Source organism: Pagrus pagrus (genome assembly GCF_965226575.1).
Source record: "Pagrus pagrus genome assembly, chromosome: 4".
Taxonomy (NCBI): domain Eukaryota; kingdom Metazoa; phylum Chordata; class Actinopteri; order Spariformes; family Sparidae; genus Pagrus; species Pagrus pagrus.
The window spans coordinates 6,910,428-6,928,277 of NC_140188.1; the positions used below are offsets into that span (position 1 = coordinate 6,910,428).

General features: G+C 38.1%; 1 protein-coding gene across 3 annotated transcripts in view; it reads left to right on the forward strand.

Annotated features, from left to right (window-relative positions):
- Positions 1-17,850, forward strand: part of cadm2b (cell adhesion molecule 2b) — a 144,474-nt gene that overhangs the window by 84,729 nt on the left and 41,895 nt on the right. For 2 of the 3 annotated variants that reach the window (XM_084351812.1, XM_084351813.1), the window contains exon 2: positions 14,948-14,974. The exons of the other annotated variant lie outside the window; for it this stretch is intronic. In XM_084351812.1, the coding sequence (XP_084207938.1) occupies positions 14,948-14,974 (27 nt within the window). The remainder of the gene's footprint in view (positions 1-14,947; positions 14,975-17,850) is intronic. 3 annotated transcript variants of the gene reach the window in all.

The window sequence follows — 17,850 nt, forward strand, 5'->3', positions numbered from 1 at the left end:
CTCATCCCTGAGCTGACTTCACCAAGGTCTGGCTCGCTCTTGACTGTACCAGTGTGGATGTAACTCTAAAAAGAGCTGGGGGAAACATTTGCCCAGTATGTTATCAAAACAGTGGCATTATATCATCATCCCACACCAGTATTGATCACACTGCTGGATAATGTGCCAGTGAGTGTCACAACAATAAGTGCTAGTTCTGAAGATAGCTGATTTCTTGGTCCCAGTGACAGTGATACTGTCAATAAAAATAAAAACGGTAAAAGGCTTATATTTCTTACACAAATTGCTTTTTGTCAGCCTAACTCTGTAACTGCTTCAAATATTATAAATTGTATTCCCTCAACCGGATCATTGTGTGTGTGGTAAATACTGGATATTAGTTTGTATTTCATGATTAAATTGCTTTTTCTCGTTCACAAATTATAAATAATAGTTATTCCTTCACAACCTGCTTATTTTCTGTTACATAAAGGGGAAGAGTGCAAGGAAGCTAACAAAGATAAAAAAAGAAAGAAAGAAAGGAAACCAAAAGAAAAGGAAAAAATCAACCCCTGACCACAACAATAATGAAAGGGTTTTTCTCTAACTGACTAAAATTGATTTTTACATTCCCATTAAAGACAAGAGAAGGCTGCCGAATGCCCAAATAATATGAATGTTTTGTCAGTGCACAGAGAGATTCTGACCAGCTGGCACTGAGCAGTCACTGAGTCTTGCCATGAGCCAAAAAAACATAGAAGCTTTGTTTGGTCATGCTGATTCACTTTCATCAGTGAACGATTACATATCCCTAACAGCACTCAGCAGGAAATATTCAGACATGAACCCAAAATTACACTTCAGGCTGTCAACAAAGTATGAGGTAAATTGAGTCCAAGACTGCCACAAAAACATGCACTGCCTTGTAGGGATTGGTATCATTATGATTTTATTGATACTAATGCACCTTATCAGTCGGTTCTTTGACATTTTCCGTGTAAGAGTGTCCATAAACACAAAAAATGTTACTGTTACTGTTGAGAGAAATGTTAATGTTGGAGCTTATCATACTATGGTATTTAATCATTTAGCCCCTGGGCCAGTTTCACACCACGTTTCAGTAGCCATCCCTACTGCCTTGGAGTCTCCCCCTTATAAAATCATGTTGCCACACCACTTTTCAATGAGATAATTTAATTAATCCAAGGAAAGGCCTTTGTACTCACTGCGACTCTACTGAATCGACATACTTGTTATTTACAATATGGTGGAAAAATTGTGCAGTAATATTCAATAATGATAATGTCAAAATAGATGGTTGCGCCATAATAATGACTAATGGATTTTAGACCAGGGCCACAGTAGCTGTTGACTGCATAGATTGACCTATAATGCTATAAAGCACTGGCATGAATGAAGTTATTAATTTCATAGGTTCATTTGTGATGGACTTCAGCAGCACCATCTCAAACATGGTTTATTAGAAATGTCTTAATTCAGAGACACAGCAGTGACAGCATCACTGAGAAAAGGGCTACTGACCATCTAAAGCATGACATCATTTGAAAGTGATACATGAAGATAAGATCAATGATATGTAAGCTACAAGTGGCAACTTTAAATCTGAAGTCCTTCAGTGGATACTGTATGTATAGGTACACCTTCAGTGTCACACATTGTTTCCTCACGTGTTCCTTCTATAGATGATTTCATGTCTTCCAAAATTGCTTTCAACAACATCCAGAAAACTTCCATTGCCTTATTGGTGTTGGTTTAAACTATAAGGTTTATTAGCAAGGTTACCATTTGTAATGAAAAAAAAAAATATAATAAAAAACATTCCTTTTGCTGTAGTCGCATAGTTGTAGGTCGCTTCATTGTAGCACTGGATTCTAACAAAAAATACCGTACCAACACATAAATGCAGTAGACTTCGCTGTAGAAGAAATCTTAAAATAACCTCTATGCTTGAAGAATTCATCAACACAAAACACCATTGGCAATGTGACGTACAGTACAGTGAGTCAGCATTGAAAATTAAATGGCATTAAACACTGGCATTGAAATCAAAACACTGACTGGAGAAAGGAACGATGAAACACATATACTTCAAAAAGTTGTATTAAAAGTCAAGACACCGGCATAAAAAATATGACCTTGGAATACTTTCTCAGATTTTTCAGCACACACTATTTTTCTTTCTTTCAGTGAGTCCTCTGGCATTGATAGAAGGAAGGGTCTGGTTTTCTCTCAGACATTGTGACTTACTTTATAGAGGACAAGTTAAAAAATCATTTTAGATTTAAAAGTTGTGGTAGAATTCCCAGGTGAGTTTGATGTGAGAGATGCATGGCATTAGCCTATTATACATTGCTAACAGGAGTGTAGCAAACATTTTTAAACCAGTTAAGGGAATTTCACCTACCAGTATAAAAATCCCTCAGCTGTTTTCCCAGCTGTACTTGTTACCCAGGAATTTTAAGCTCTGTGAATGTAGATGGCTGTATTGAAAAAAAGTCCTCATTCCTTAGTTTGTCCACCAGTGTGAAATGGGCTGTGGAAAGAAAATGAGTATCGGCAGATTTATTATGCTATATAGTTGAGCTATTGTTGTTTATAAAACATATTATGGTTCACCTTTTAATTCTTAAACAGGTAAGTTTATTATTGGCCTGGAAAAAAGTTTTCATTAAGATTATTCATAAAACCTTTGGGGTATGTGTGTATGTCTGTGTCTGTATGTGTGTGTCTGTCTGTGTGTGTCTCTCTCTCTCTCTCTGTGTGTGTGTGTGTGTGTGTGTGTGTGTGTGTGTGTGTGTGTGTTATTCAGTTAACATGTTATGTATCTGTCACTGAGTCCATCCATTAATCAAACACATTTTTAATGTTTTGTAGTTGAATATTTTAGTTATGTGATTAAGATGATAGGTAGTGATTATATACTACCTTTTGAGGTATCCGTGGAGAGAGATTGTTATGATCTGTTATCTTGCAAGTTCTTCTTGGCTTTATGCACACGCATTCTTTTGGACCTGGAGAGCAGAGAGCAGAGAGCTCAGAGTACAGATTAGGGATATGAAAGAGAGATTAATGTAGCCTGATAAATATTTTCCGCTGCTTGAGTTTTATACCCATTACTATAAAATAAAACAAATAGAGAAAATGTGATAATAATAAAAAAAAAAAAAGAAAGAATGGAATTGCTCTGTTACAATGGTGCCTGGGCAATAAAGGGACCATTGGGGGAAATAAGTTTTGACTTGTGCATCTGTGGGACTACTCCTGGTCACCTGGGCAGCTTCCCTCTTGCCTCGGGCACATGCCTCGTGGTACTGTTGGCACCTGCATTGGACAGGGTACCACCTGCCTAGCTTAAATCTTTCCAGGAGACTCTTGGGTTGTCATCCTGCCTGTAGTAGTTAAGGATGACATGTGGTCATGTCATGCAGAAATGCAATTGTAGGGTTGTGACCAATCACTCTTTGAAAAACACTCCATTCAGATGCCAAAATCCCAAAAGGTTGAGCCACTGGTGCCCTGGATAACTTGTATCTCAAAGTGCGAAGTTGGTGAGAGCGACTCATTGGATTAACCCTCAAGAGAAAGGCCACATCACTGATGAATTGGCCCAAGCTCTCAAGCTCCAAGAATAAAAGTGGGTGGTTAAAATCCCAGTTCGCCCTGCTGGAGTCAGATTCACAGAGTGTACCCGAATCACTCCCCTTGCCACAGGCGCCCCAACATCAGTGACTTGGAAGCAGTAGTTTGCATGTGCATCAGCCAGGAGCAGTACGTAAAAGCTAGCTTTGCATTTGAACAAGAGCACTGTGACCGTGAATATGGTGGAGCCTGAGTTGACTGTGGGTTACAGTCAATTGAGCCAACACAGCATGAAAACCTTCATTTCTGCATGGGCTCAGCAATGATAGTTCTTGGATGTTTTTTGCCTTGGGTGGGGGCATGAAAGAAATTGGCTACTTCTTCAATAGCAAATCTTAGCAGTGTTTCATGGGACAAAATTATATGAAAACTCACCTGGGAACCTAATTTTTGATACAACCTTCAACCATATAGACCAAATTACTGTGACGTCGCACTGACAATAACGTTCACTTTAAGATAGACAAATGGTAGTTAATTTGCATTGTGGAGATATGTGAAATTGGAATCAGCATTGGCATTGGTTGTCATTTAAGGCCCTAACTGTAATGTTTAAAGATATATAGTTAAACGTGATGGTCTGACCAGTCTGAAGATTGTGCTGTGTTTGTTTCATGTAGTGTGTTGCTTTGCTAGCATATTCAAACAACACCCAACATCTCAGACTAACTGCTAGTTTTGATGAAACTCAAGATGACATTTTCTTCATTCTGTGGCCTAACAGGTGAATTAGATTTAACTAATGTTAGTTAATGTGTCGTTATTAATGAGACATGAAAGCATCAAGCATGCATTTTAGAGGAATTAACTTTGAAAAAACATTATCAAAAGAGACAATCAAATTGTATGTAAGAGTGTATGATGCAGGGGTTTCTACCTGAAGTTATAATAGACAAACATTGTGATTGGTTCTGTAGAAGGCGGAATACGGAGGTGGTGATTATGAGCTTTTCCTCTATGAAAAAGTCAACATCTACAAGGTGTAAATGGAGGTCAACCACACTGATGTTCCCTCCTCATTATATAGTGTATATGGAAATCACTTCCCCTACCCCTGCCCTCAAACTCCTCCTCATAATGCCAAGAGTGACAGAAGATTGTTGCGGAAAACACACAAAAAAAAAACATGAAAGGAAAAACACTGAGAGGAGTAAATAATTAATCAGAAGACTGTCATTTAAAAATATCAAAATACAATACCATTGGAAATGCATGCTGAAAAAACTCAGCATTCATCAAGTATTGGTGTTGTTTGAAGCAAATTAAACTTTTCAAAAAGGTCTTTCAATGCCAATGTTTTCAACTTTAGAAAAAGAAGACCAAATTCAGCTTTAGGCAAGGGCACTGGCAGGAGAATTAACTGAATACACATGTTTTTGATGGTGGGGGAAACCGGGTGGGAGCACCTGGAGGCAGCCCATGCAAGCTCCATACAGAGAGCTGGGAATCGAATCCAGGACCATCTTGCTCTGAGGCGACAGTGCTTAATCACTGCTGGTCTTTAGGTTTCAATGTTACTGTTTTGTTGTTTCATAACACATTTATTTTCAATGCCAAATAACAAAGTCACTATTTTGGCTGCAGTGTTAGTTAGAATTTTGTTCTTACTCTTCTTACTCTCCTGAGAGTGTTAAGTGCCCCTCATTGTAACAACATATGTTGTCATTCTCAACAACTTTTCAATTCAGGCTGACGTGTCATAAAGCACCATCAGTGTTCGCGAGCCGCGGTGATTTATGAAGCATCTATTTCATATCAAGGTAGAAGTCGAAGCCTCCAAAAGGCTTTAAGGATGACACTTCGAGAATGTGAACAGATTCATCAAAGTGGATTATCTTTGCGGCCGAAAGTGCTCTCCAGAGGTTGACCTTCTTTGGAATTCCATCACTGGGACATGGAACACAACTGTGAGTGTGTTTTGAAAGATAAGGGACTGATATGCCAGGAGGGTGATGAAGTGAGTGTGTGTGCAAGTGCATCACACATGTGGTTACGTACAACACAGCACAGTTTTGCCACAGACCATTTGTATGAATTACATTTAGTTGAACAGTTCGTCAACATTGACAATCTGCTCTCCTTTTTCAGGCACATTATGACCTTGAAAAATTTCATCTTCTCTTCATCCTCTATTTATCCGTTTTGTTACTTCTGAGGCTGGGGAGGTGAACGCACGTGACAGACCAGTGTTGTATCAAAGTGAAGAAGCTTGACCTAATAGTTCATTCAATTATTCATTTAACTTCACCCAACATGATTTCCATAAATAGCGTCAAAACTCATTTTGACTTGGCGAGAAACACTTCATTCAATAGATATGACATGTATTTGCTCCAAGTGAACAGCATTATCAGCGTTTCACAGCTTGAAATCCTCTTTGCAGAAAACAAGGGCAGAGAGTCTGTTTTTACCTTTAAACATTTTCCATGACAACACATTACAGGGCAAAATATCTCAAAAACTTGGAACTGGGCCCAAGATAGCTGCCAGGCGTCACGCTGGGTTTTAACTTCATGTAAACACTCACAAATATATCCCAAACTGACTTCAACTCACAAGACAACTGTAAACACTCCATCATATTTTGTCATATTTTTTATTTCCCTGTACAGCATGAAGTGATAAGAAGACGTAATACAGCAAAGTATACAGTAAACAGCAGTATTCTTTTCATGTGTCACTCCCCCCTGCTGTTTATCACATTTCTCTTAAAATTGCTTTCCTAAATATTAGGTTACATTTTGAACATAAATGGTCTCCTGTGGAACCAATTCCTGACACTGCACACCTTTTACCTAAATATGCCCATGGAGAGTCATTTCTACAACATTAAAGTCTTGTACTTGTAGTCATCCAGCAAATACTGTAAAGCACCCCGCATATTACCATCTTAGAGCCCAATTCAGATTGCATTAACTTCCACAGCCCTGTGCATCCCAACTGTGCAGTGCTTAAGTCAAGGTATAAATCGGGTGCCTAGTGTAGAGTGAAAAAAAATGCAAATTCTCATCTCAGAAATGATTGGAATATTATTGTTTTATCAAATCAAACGTGAAAATGTCAGCATAATGTGAAGGAATTTCTCATTTAAACTTGTGATAAACCTCGCTCCCGATATTATTGTTCCACATTGATTGTAAAATTGGGGTTTGGAATCAGGCATTTCCCTTGTGTGCTATATGAAGTCTGACATTGTCACCATCATGCTAGACTAAAGTCAGAGGAGAGGAGTGGTGTGTGTGCAGGCCTGCCATTATCCCGGGGCTTGGCAGATAAAGACTTAGGAGGTTTGAGTCCTGGATTGCCTGAAGCGTGGACCCTCATCTGCATGCAAGGGGCTTCTGCAAGGCATTGGTGCAGCCACATAATGTCAAACAATTTTCTGTAACACAAAGATATTTGATTTCTAGTAGAGTGTGGAGTAGAGCTGGACACTCCAGAATCACTTTGAAAAATCTCAGTTTATATCAAATACAGCTCAGCTGGACTGAAGCCTATTCTCATGGCATGGTGTCATGCACCCTGTGGTGTGTACACCATAAACTATCTTGCAGGTAATGCTGAGTGATAGAGGAACTGCAGGAACAGTGGTTGTCTTTGTTGTGGTGTGTTTGTCTTATCATGACTGCTATAGAAACAGGTTTACCTCTACAGTTAAACTCAATATTTTGGTCCATTATAAGATGTCTGCTACACACCCAATTTGTTTGAAGGGTGAAGGCAGTACAACTACCAGACAGAAGTAAAAGTGTGTCTTTTCATATTAAATTGCAGGTCTGAATCTTTCATGTTGCTGTATTGAAAACATCGTATTACAATGTCTGTTGGAAAAAGCAATTTTGTGTCTAATGGGCTACTGAAATGGTAAACCTTACAGTGTGCCTGAAGCAAAAACAAAGATTTGATTTAAGTGTCATGGTAAAGTTCAAGGCTGCTCTGGCCAGACTGGTGGAGAAGAAAATAAAAAGAGAAGTGAAATTATAACCATCACAGTCCACCATGTTGTGATAAAGACATGAGCTTCATCTTAGCATCAATCTGTCGCCAGTCTGACTCCTGTTGTTGCCAGAATGATTAATGGCTGCTACTTCAAATACTTCAAAACTCATGCTCATGAATTAAACAAAGGGCAGGTTTTCTACCATAGGTGTGAGTTTAAACAACTTCTTTAGGAGTATGAGCAATGTGTGTCAGGGGGCACCTTGTTTAAGGTGGCATTTATACTGGCCGTTAGACTTAAAAACCCATTTTAATGCTGGCATTAAAATGGTGGTGCTGCCAGTTAAGAAACCCTATTGTGTCTTAGATGATTAATGATAAAAATCCAATTTAACAGAACATAAGATATTAAATAATGGTCCTGTAGGTATAATCTTTAACATTTTCACATTAAAATGTCTGAATATGACTGGACCTTTGTTATACCGATTGTTATGCAGTAACCCAATCGCCAGAATTAATGTTAGCTAAGTATGTTTCTGCAAAACAACAGATAAGTTAGAACTGGACTCTTCTTTATGTTGCAACTTTACATTTGTTTAGGTTGAATTTTCTAATTTTATCACCATGCTGTGCTTATGCTCTGCTTAGGTTTAGGCACAGAAACCACTTGGTTAGGGTTAGGAAAAAAATCATGGTTTGGCTTAAAATACCTGTTTTGGTTGCCACGATCATGGATGGAGATAGTCTGACTTCCCGTGGGAAAAAAAGTAGGTTTTGGTCACCAGGAAAAATGGCTAAAATGTGGTGTGACCTAAACTGCGTTGGGCCGTTTGGCAGCACTGCTTTAACTAACAGCCCTTTTTTTGTTAAGAAGAACGAAAAATGGCGAAACAGTAATTTTATGTCAGCTTTTCGTTCAGTTTCTTTACATTGCAGAACACACAAAACAGTATTTTGACGTTAGACTAATAAGTGTGTTGTCTGTGAGTCGTTAAAAAATTGCGCTGTTCTAATGCCAGGAATCATTTAAAGAACATGAGTAAAATAAACCTCAGTGTTACTGTCTGGATTTCAAGGCAGTTCAGGTTTTACTGACAGCCTCTATTACCGTGTACAAGGATTGCATGTTGATTTTTTTTTTTACAATACCAGTGTGACAGCATGACATTGCTGTGTGAAAACACGTTTTCTCAATTACTCTGGTTTGCCTTTCTCATGCTTGTGTTGCTCTAACTGGAGGGACACTCACAGGCTTTCGTAACATGTAGTGCTCCGATGGAAACGCAGTAGAGACAAGATGAGAAAATTGAAGAAGGAGGTACAATATATGTGCCCGTAATGCTGCCTTCACAGCGCTTTAGAGGTGTGTTTAAACTGTGGTGTTTTCATTGGACCAACAGCAGAGAGACAAGCCTCTGAAGCAGCGTGTGCCGCCTGGAGAAAGAAGAGCATGCTTGTGTTGCTCTGAAGGGAGTCACTGCTGTTTATGGAGGGGCTGGCCCTTTTAATCTGGTAATTCATTCGGTGTTATCCCTGTAAAAAAGCTGGAGGCATTGACCATTTCTTACAGCTCAACCTCATCAATAATCCACTAAACACTAAATTATTCACAGGACACAGGTGAAAGGATATTACAGCTGTTGAACTTTACCTGCTGCAACGCCTCATGTCTAAAAGATTGCACTTCCAAAGTTTCCACTTGTCTGTTACCACTCACAGCTTTATGTTGATCTATTGTGATCGGCTGGAAGAAAAAGAAATTGCTTTAAATGAGATGCTAAAAATTCTCTATATTTGCTCTAATAAAAGTCTTGTTTGCTACAAACAGTCATTAGAAATGGTCAATGGTTGTATAAGAAGGGAAGCGTCGACCTTATACTGGAACGATTATCTTATACATTTTCTGTTTATGTCCTAATTAATTAACACTTTAGATAAACCATTGATTGAAATTGTTTTAGAAATTGTGATGTTCATTTTTCTAAACTAAAAAAATAAATACAAAAATAATTGACAGATTAATTGATAATATAAATAATTGTTATGCAGCCCTAAACCATTAGATTAAAATGCAAAACTTGAGAGAGAGAGAGGAAATTACTGATGTTATCTTACAAGATGTCTGTGTTTTGAAGCCCAAAATTTCACTTACCTGCTGCTGCTGTTTAATGGCCACCAACATGCACAGCAGCCCAGAGCTGCTATTAAACTTGTGATTCCACTTTTGAGTATGTGTGTGTGTGAGCTGAATATGATGAAGTGCTTCACTGTCAAAGGGTTACTTACAGCCGTGTTGTCCCAGGAGTGTTTGTTGTGTGACACTGGCAGAGGGAGAGCAGTGACCCCAGTGATGGCCAGCTGAGGGACAGAGGCCAACTCTCACTGTGTTAGAGGACAAACCTCTCAGTGGTCGGTTAAACTAATCACCACAGGGACCAGCGAATATTGCTTCGTTACAGACCCGCATCCCCACTTCAGAAAAAGTCTGACACATAAATGAATGGACTTCATTCTGTTGCACTTTGAGCCTCACATGATGCAAATGCAGCAAACAAGCAGACTAGCTGTTCCTAATTCATGCCTCTGGTGGCCATGCTGGCCAAAGTCCCATCTTTCTGCCTCGTTGTTTTTCGCGTCTTCTTATTAGGTTCTTATCTCATTGTCATTGATATGCTATTATCCATTTTATTGTTTTTTTCCGGTACATATTGCAGTCATCCGTCTCGTGTGGGATCCCTGTGGTTTTGTCAATGTCTTTTTTCTCTCAAGGTGTGCTTGTCTTCACTAAGGTTGTTGGGTAATGCTGTGTAAACTGTTGTTCCCTGTGCAGTTATTTTCTGAACCAACATTGTGTTGCCATTTTCCTACTCAGGTTAAAACCACAAGTGAATTTTGAAATCTCAGTGATCAGGCAGGGAAGCAGTACTGTTACAAAACTTTTAAAGTTTATTGGAGCATATTATTCAACTTAGGGAATCAGTAATGATGCACTGTTTTCCAGGAAGCAAATTAACAGTGTTATCAATCAAAGGCAAATAACAATGTTTTGGTGTTTACTGTTTTTAGAGATGGGCATGAAAACTTTGTAGGTACGGAGTTATCATCACAGAAAACATTTGAAATATACTCAAATAATAACTATGACTAGACTTTTCACCTACAGTAACACTGTTGTTTTATCCTCCTTTGAACCTTGTTATGAATCCTCTAATGAGAATTTATTCAACTTTTTGCACTAATTGTTCACATAAAACCTATACTTATGTACTTCCCTGTACTGTACATAAATCCGTTGGAGGTTTTTACAGTGTTCAGGAGTGTTAATTAGCAGCTGCTCTCCACATGTTGCCTTTCCAAACTAATATAACTAAATTATTGACTTATTTTACCCTTACACTGCCTCAGAGTCACGAATATAGTGTGAGGTTGCTGAATATGGTAAAGAAAAAAAGAAAAAAAATCTGAAAACTGACAATGGTTCTGCTTCTGCGTATTTTTTTGTTAATGTTATTGCTTTCTGAGAGTCAGTTTGTCATTATAATGATGAAGATGGTACAGTATGAGATCCTGAAATTTTCCCAACAAAAAGGGTGCAAAACTCCAGGTGATACTTCATTTGTTTACATCAGAGCAGCTCCAGAGCTTCTATTTCATTTTCTTGTAATTGTGTTTCTGAGAAAGCCGATAAGGCTCATTAGAATTTTAACCATAAATTAAAAAATGTAGGCTTATTTTTTTCATTCACCCGCAAAAACGGGTAGGGGGTTGCACTATCTCTGTGTAGTGTTGGGTTTAATAAATGCACTCATGCATTAAACCACGCGATAAATGTGTTAAACACATTGACATTCTTACAGAGAAGTGTGTTGTTATGTGCCCCGTTATTGATTTTCCGTGAAAGTCCTCTTAGGAATGTCAAAGCGTTATACTTTTCAGATAGAATATATTGATATGCTTGCCATGTGCGTGCAAACATTACCAGTTCACAGCAAGGAGAATCTTATCATGGTGTCTGACTTTGTCAACACTATTAAATTTAGAGGGAGTCAGAGATTAATAACTTCCACGTAAGGAGAAAATGGGAAGAGGCGCAGGCTTGGGAGCATACAGAAAGATTAATGAGTGTCAAAAACAATGAATTTTCCATTAGATAGTGGAGTGGCATAGGTTACTTGTTTGGTCTTCCCAGTTTCCTCATCAGATAAAAGCTTGTTCAAGGATCACCAAGAAATGACCTATTTTTAAAGATAAACATTTTGTCCTTTCTGCAGACTTCAGATTAACACTGACCTATTTTTAAGGCAGAAATACTACTTTTTTTCACAAGGCTTCATTCAACCTTCAGCTATGGGTATTGTAATGAGCGAAATGATCACCACTTTTATTGAATGTCTGGCCTGGCCCTAAAAAATATGCAGATTGCGGGACAGTCTTTCAGTCCCAGCTTACCTAATACTGAAGGTACCAACAAACACCAAATAGTCACCCGGACACACAGCCTCGCCTCTCAAATAGCCTTCTCTGCAAACATGTCATTATTGTTATGATGGATGCCCAGCAGTTCTCAAATATCAGCAGCAGGGGAACACATGAATCAAGCATTGATGAGCATGTTGAATACAGATGCAACTTTGAGCTGTAGAAAGATGGTAAGTAGCCAAAAATTATCCTTGACAACAACAGAAACAAATGAGGTGTACATAGTGTGAACAATGTCACTGGCACCTTCAGCTGGAAGAGGAACAGCGGCCCTGTAATAGACAGGATGTGTCAGCACACAATGCTTTGGTGGACCAGAGGTGGAAGAGAGGTAAATACTACAAGAGGAGCTTATTTCTCAAGGAGCTAAGAAGTGCTCTTGTCAGTCAACCACCACATCCACAAGAAACAGCACACTGTGTGACCTCCAGTCAGTGCAGATTTGGTCAAGGCTTTTCAAGGAAAACCTCCTGTCCTGCTTCACCTGCAGGGCTGTCAGAAGCTTCACTCAGGGTGAACAAAAGAAATGGCTAAATGACAGGCCACTTTTTCACATGAAAAATATCCAATTTGCCACATTACCAGAAATTCATCTTACTGAAAAGCAAGACATAAAAATTTTATGAAATAGAATAAATAATGCAAGTAGAAGCACAACTTGCATGTTTGCATGGAAACACAAAAATAGTACTTTGTTTCAGAAGCACTTTAATTACAGCTCCTACAAGCAATATTCCTCTGACATTCCCTGAGAAATCAGATGTGAGCTGTAAACTTGTATAACCTCCTGCACTGTAATATGCAAGATCCTGCAGGAAGACCAGCAGTGGGTTTACCTTCAGGGTCCTATTCACGCAGGATTTTCTGTTATGCTGATGTCTGCTGTAAATATGTAACATCTGGGGCAAATGTTGTCCGCTGAGAATATTTCCTCAGGAGGCTTCCCATAAAGTCTACAGTATTTCCTTGAATTATATTTATGTGAGTACAAAGACAGAAATCCAAACTTTGCTGCTCCAGCCGATCTTTCAGGTTGGTTTGATCCTTCCCCTGCCATCTTATGACCCGGGGAAATCCAAATATCAATGTTGAATTTTTTCCAATTGTTTAGTGTGTTTTCTCTTGATTTTCTGTGATGCCACTTTCCTTCTTGTATGTGTTTGACTACCCATGAAATCAAAGATACCCATGAAAATTACTGAGCAGTGACAATGACCTGATGTAAACAGTCAGTTAGTGATATGTTCTCATTAAAAAACAAGCAATACTAGAATCATCCCTCTGAGGAAGCATGTGAGCCATTCCCTTTTGTGAACAGAAGCCAAACTCTCACTGTACCTCAGCTCTTTTCAGGTTTTGAACATTAAAAAGCTTCACAGTGTTTTTTACCACCACAGACGTGTTGTTGTATCTTAGGTTGGAGGGTGGTAACGTGTGGGGAACTGGGCTGTTTATGTGGTGTATGCTGCTTTGTCTTATGTTGGGCACACAGTTCTACTTGTGATTAGCATTCAGTGCTGATTTAGCAGTTTATGCAATGAGTCCTTTTCAAAATCTAAAGGCTTACTGGGAAATGTACTGTTAATCTCTTCTAGTCTGAAGCCTTTGGTAACAATGTTCTGTCCTCATTACACCCAACTAAGTGTCTTTACCTGAAAGACAGCTAAGCACCTTCCTTTATGTAACCACTGGGGACAAACAAAGCGGCTGTCTCTCGAGTGATGATGAAAGGAAATTGTTTACCAATCTGCCAAGTCACACTAAGTAGCGTGTAATTTGTACAGAAGGTGAAAATTGAAAGTTATTGAGCAGAATTCTTCCCAGGCACTGTCGGAGAGATTAGGCCGTAAGAAGAAAATTTTGGTGCGATTAGCAATTTTACAGCACTTAATTGTTTGACTTATTTGCTATATTCTACGATACTTTAGCTCTATAAACCATTACATGGTGATAAGAAGTATTCTTGATCTAAAAAAAATTACCAATGACACAGTAATCTTATAGAAGCAAAGACCAGTTAAACTTGCAAATGCGATAGTACACATTGTGAGGAATTTACGTTCTGCAATGAAGCTGATAAGTGAAATTTTATCGTTTGGCATTATAAAACAGACTGCACATACTGTAGGTTTTGTGTTTTGAAATGCAACCAGTTAAAGTGTGTTACACACTGATATCTCAAAGTAGGAATGTCCTGGTTCAATGCAGTTTAAGCTCCAACTTACTCCCACATCCTTAAAAGATACCTATTGTATCCATATTCATTTAAATTATGACATCAGGGGTGACTGGGGTTTGTCTGTTCCATTGTCCCAATAAATGCTGCAGAAAAGCTTTGTAGTGCCCCTGTTCTAAAGTTTCACAATAAATGTGTGTTATAACAGATGAGCACGATTGTATAAAATACAAATAAAATAACACAGGTTGTTTAAAAGTTTAATTGCCATATGAACCCAAAATATTGTATTTGTCTATAAAAACATATCTATAAAAACATATCACATTTCACGGTTGTATCACATATTTAGGTCATGTTAGAGAAAAATAAAATAAGAATAAACAAAAATACTGTGTTGTATCTGTAGCTCCAAGTTTATTCTGTCGACTTCCAGCAACAGATGCCTGTTCAAGAATTGATATGATTTAGCTTGTTATAGGGTTTAATTAATGAATCATGTTTTTTCTGTATCTTTTAATATTTGACATATCATGCAGGGTGTGATATGAATCAATATTGACTATAGTACTAACATTTCTACACTCACAGCATTTAATCTGACGTTTTGTCACTATGGGTAGAGTAAATAATCATCATGCCATCAATGTTACTCCTTCATACTACCTATCTAACCTGCTGTTTCCTTGCTTTACCCCTTCATGCTATCAGTGGCTGGGACAAAAAGCAAAGCGAAAGGTGAGTTATTGCCTCCATTTTCTTGCTACATGATTTATGTTGCACACAGTTCCCAATAAACAATGTTTGGATCGCCCTTTTATCTCCCACCAACAGCCTGGGAAGCATTAACATACACTACTTGCTGCAAAGCTTTCTGGGCATTTTTACCTTTATTTTTCCAGGGAAAATTGACTGAACATGTTGCTCTTTAAGCAATCCGATGGATGTTGATATTAATGAATGCACACAGTATTTTGTTATTTATATATAAATGATTCTCTCCACAAGAATATTTTTCAATGCACACAGAAACCTCAATCAATTTAATAAATATATTTATAAAAATTAAATCATAACAAGTAGGCTCAAACTACAAATGTAGATCTTTAGCACACACAAATATTTCTTATCCACAGACATATTTGGATGTTACATTTATATACAGATGGTAAAAACTTAATTCACAAACATGACGTGTGAACTTCACTCCATTTGTTGGGTGTTTCAAGATTTCCATGCTGATGTTTGATTTACAAATACATTTTCTCCAATCATCAGATGTCTTCTTCTATGTAAGCCTTGATTCGGGGGTCTGATTGAATGTGATCATATTGGATGACATCTACACAGTCTGCAATTATGAATTAGAACTAAAGGAGAGAGTGGACGTTAAACAGCTGCTGCTGATAAATGCTAAGTTAGTGATGTTAGCTACCCAGTTATCTATATAAGGATAACTGACAACATTAGTTGGCTAGCAAACATTTATAACCCAAACATATTCAATCAAAAATGACAAGAGAGTTATCTCTCACCTGTGGGGAGCACCGCATGGTTGTTTTAAGGACAACTATACAGTGTCAGAGATGACCCGGTTCATTCCCATGAGAGTTGCTCAGTGACGCATGAAGCTAAAAAAGCCACTTCCCACTGTGACGAAATCGGTAAGCTGGCTAACTTCCAGTTTAGTCCTCCACAAAGTTAAATGAGGATAAAACAATTGAATTGTATAGCTCTTCCAGACTTTCCAAATATTATCACCCCAACCCCAAAATTATCTGTTTAACAGCCGCTTCTTTCACAATGTAAGCTTACGGGAAAAGTTTTTCTGGGCCAGTGTGAATCACATGACATTTAAATTAAAGATTTGGCCACTATATCAAATTGGCATCAAAGCCTGGCACACTTCTCGGGGTCTTGGAGCAGCCACCAGATACCATGTTGAGGTTGACCTCCGGGCAGCTGTTTGATGTCCATCCTTATGTTCAAATTTGCAAACTGCACAAATGTTATGCACTATACACTATGTTATCACATTAAATCATACCCTCGAATCTATACTCCATACTGGATGACTGAAACTGAGGGAGAGATTTGATAGGCTACAGATAATTCTCCTTACAAAAAATGTATTTGTGAATCAAGCCATTACAGGGAAGTCGCAAAAAAACCCTCTCACATGCAGTGAAGTTCCTACATGACAAGCAGTTTGTAAATGTCTGTCCCACAGTTGTGAATATAAGTAATAACATCCAAATATGTTTTTGAGAAAAATTTCAAATACTGATTTGTATCAAATTTATTTAAAACAAGAAATATTTGTGTGCATCCGAAATACATTTTTATAAAGCCTTCTTTCTTTAGATGTGTTGTTTTTTAACATTGATATACAACAGTAAATATTTTTTTGTGTGCACTGAAAAATATTTGTGTGAAGAAGGTAATTTACATATAAATTGTGAAATACACTTGTGAATCCTTCTGTGGCCATTCATTAAATGAAGACCTATCTGATTCTGTGTCTGCTTCTCAGATACAACCTGCTTCACATATGTATAGATTCACATGTTCACACCAGGGAGCTGCCTGCCTCACCCAGTCATGCTTCTACTCTATTTGGCCACTGTGCAGCTCCACTGGAGCTGCTGGGGGGTTGTTCCCGGTTCAAGGACACCTCAGCGGTAGATGAGGGAGGAGACTGTTTCTCATTTGTCTCCCAACCCAGATTTTTCTCAGACATACTGTGCAAGCAAACTGGAGACCTTCTGGTGACCAGCCTGCTTCTCATTCTTTTTATTTTACTGCTGCCCTTCAGTAGTTAATGCTTTGTTCCGATATTTGGTGGTATAGATATTCATTCAATTGCCATTGAACCTGATCTATTGCCTAAAAAATGATCATTTTCAGATTTATTATGCACCGAGTAGAGAAATACAGCACTTGTGGGTTTTTTTTTTTTCTTTCTTGCTGCACAATCACAAATTACCTCTACCTATTGAGAAATAAATCCTCCTGCAGTATATTTGATGATTTGCAGACTGGCTCTCTTCCTTTCATATTGGATATACATTTTCTGGTATTGCTCATGTTTTTGCTGGATGACGCGATTGTGTAGCCTCCCAACATCAATACCTCAGTGTGTCAGTGAATCTACCTGTATGGTTATGCTGTTAGTGTTGTAACTGATGTTAAGATAATTTAAAATTTAAAAAAAACATTTGCTAGTTGGTCTGGCTTGTTTGCCCCTTGCTATTATCATATAGCTACACATCATTTAGGACAGTGTTTTTTGTTTATTTGTTTGTGGGGTTTTTTGTTTCTTTTGTTTGTTTTTCCGACATGACTTCAACCAAACCCACTGATTAATGTTAATGTTCACAAATGAACGTCGAGGGTTTTTCCTTTTTTTCCCCCTTTTTGAAAATGCAGTGTTTTCTAATTACAGAAGTAATTAGAGGGCTAGTTTTTAATTAACAGAAGATACACATTCAGCATTCACACCTCTGGAATCTAGTTCAACATTGGGAAGCCTTTTTCAACAGCACTTTCAGCACTCTAATTAAAGTTAATAACTTTTATTAATAACAATGAAGATAATGAATATAACCACATGT